General features: G+C 64.2%; 1 protein-coding gene across 1 annotated transcript in view; it reads right to left on the bottom strand.

Moving 5' to 3' along the window:
• MNEG_5815 (ubiquitin carboxyl-terminal hydrolase 7) overlaps nucleotides 1–1,373 on the bottom strand; it is a gene marked incomplete at both ends in the record, with an annotated part of 4,414 nt that extends 3,041 nt beyond the window's left edge. The window contains 3 exons of the mRNA XM_014045711.1: nucleotides 257–514; nucleotides 965–1,063; nucleotides 1,281–1,373. Of these exons, the coding sequence (XP_013901165.1) occupies nucleotides 257–514; nucleotides 965–1,063; nucleotides 1,281–1,373 (450 nt within the window). The remainder of the gene's footprint in view (nucleotides 1–256; nucleotides 515–964; nucleotides 1,064–1,280) is intronic.
• Nucleotides 1,374–1,916: the final 543 nt, after the last annotated feature.

Below are 1,916 nucleotides of genomic sequence, written 5' to 3' on the forward strand. Positions count from 1 at the left end.
GGGGGGGGGGGGGGCAGGGCGACGTGTTGAGGGTCAGGGCAGCAGGGTTCGTCAGGGTTGGGCCAGGGCGAGACAGACAGCGCTCAGTTGACTATAGGGGTTCAGGGAGCCAGAAGGACAGCTTGGTGGTGGGCAGGCTCCTATGAGGCGCGTGCCTGCGAGTCCGTTTTGCAGGATGCCCCGCGGATGCTGATGACAACAGCACGGTGCAAAGCTGCAGGCAACCCCGTCCCCGGCCTGCAGCCAGGCCACCCACCATGTCTGCGTGCTCCCGCAGGTCTGTGAGGCTCTGCTCCTCGTGCTCCGGCCCCAGCTGGAAGTCGGCCAGCCGCGTGGTGTTGTTCTGGCGCTTGGTCCAGGTCCAGTAGCGCTGCTTCTCCACCGGCACCCCCAGCCGCTCCGCCACCAGCTTCTTGAGGTCACCAAACTTGGTGTGCTTGCGCACCCTCAGGGTGGAGGCCTCAGGCAGCTTGTCGTAGTCCACCAGGTCAAAATACACGCCACGCTTGCCGACCTTTTGGTTGAAGGGGGGGGGGGGGGCGGGCGCGAATGATACGCAGGGAGATGGGGTAGGAGGGGGCCAGCCAAGCATGCGCAGAGCCTCACTGATGACCTTCAAACCATGCCCAAAATGGGCCATTTCACAATAGGCACCCACCGCATCCACGCTGGGTACAGCCACACTCGCATCCACACGCGTGCACGATCACAAACGCCTGCGCAGACACACGCGCGGGCACACACACACACACACACACATACACACACACACGCACGCACACGCGCGGGCACACACACACACATACACACACACACACACGCACGCACACACACAAAAGAACAAACTTGCTTTGAATTACATGCATGTATGCATGCGTCATGCCGCAACACACGCATGCATGCAACAAGCCATTTGGTTCGTCTACTGAGCGCGAACACATGCCCTCGCGACCCTCCCACCCACCTGCTCCGCCATGTCTGCGTCCCGCGCCAGCCGCACGCTGCAGTAGAGGTGGGCCTCCGCCTTGGCCTTCTGGCGCGCCTCCTTCTCACGCTGCTCAACCTGGGGAGGAGACGGCGCGGGGCACAGAGCATCGTGGTGGTGATTGGCAGCCATCACCAAGGCTGGCCTCAGACCGACACAAACAGCCCTTGGTGCGAGGGTAAAAACCATAGGACCTCAAGCAAACATACCTCACAGCCTCTGCCTCCCAACACCGACACCGCAGGACACATTCACATGGCCCAAGCTGCACCCTGCAGGAGCCCCAGCAGCTCACCTCCAAGCGCTCCCTGAGGTACATGGGGATGTCGTCCTTCGTCACGCGGCACATGACGTCGTCCCACTGACTGACCCTCACGTACACCAGCATGTAGGCATTGGACAGCTTGCTCAGCTTGAAGCCACCGCCACCTCCTATGGCGTTGCCGCCCCCGGCTTGGTTGAAAGGGCCGTGCAGGCCGCCGCCCCCCAGGGGCGGTGCGTCGTCGTCACCTCCGTACTGCTCCTCAATGGCGGCGCGCGCATCCTCCTTGGTGACGCGCTCGTCGTCGAAGCGGTACCAGGTGTGGCCGTCAGGGCGGATGAACGCGTAGTAGTGGCCACCTGGGGTGTGAGGGCCCGGTGCAGGGTGGGGGGGAGAGGGGTGCAATGCACTTCAGGGGACGTCCTGGAGGTGAGCGCGGGATTGCTGGACAGCAAGCGGCCAAGGGGGGCGTGTGGTGAGGCAGCCTGCTAGGAGTCCTGGCAGGCGCCGCAGGCCACTGCTCTTGCTCCCTCGCCCCAACGCCAGCAGCACCTGGCGGCTGTGCCTCCCCGCGACCCCCTTGGAGCCCACTCACCGTGCACGCCGCCGCTGTGCACCAGGACGCTGTGCAGGCGGTACAGGTTGCGGACGCTGCGGTCTGCGTTGCGC

Source organism: Monoraphidium neglectum (assembly GCF_000611645.1).
Source record: "Monoraphidium neglectum strain SAG 48.87 unplaced genomic scaffold scaffold00892, whole genome shotgun sequence".
Classification (NCBI taxonomy): domain Eukaryota; kingdom Viridiplantae; phylum Chlorophyta; class Chlorophyceae; order Sphaeropleales; family Selenastraceae; genus Monoraphidium; species Monoraphidium neglectum.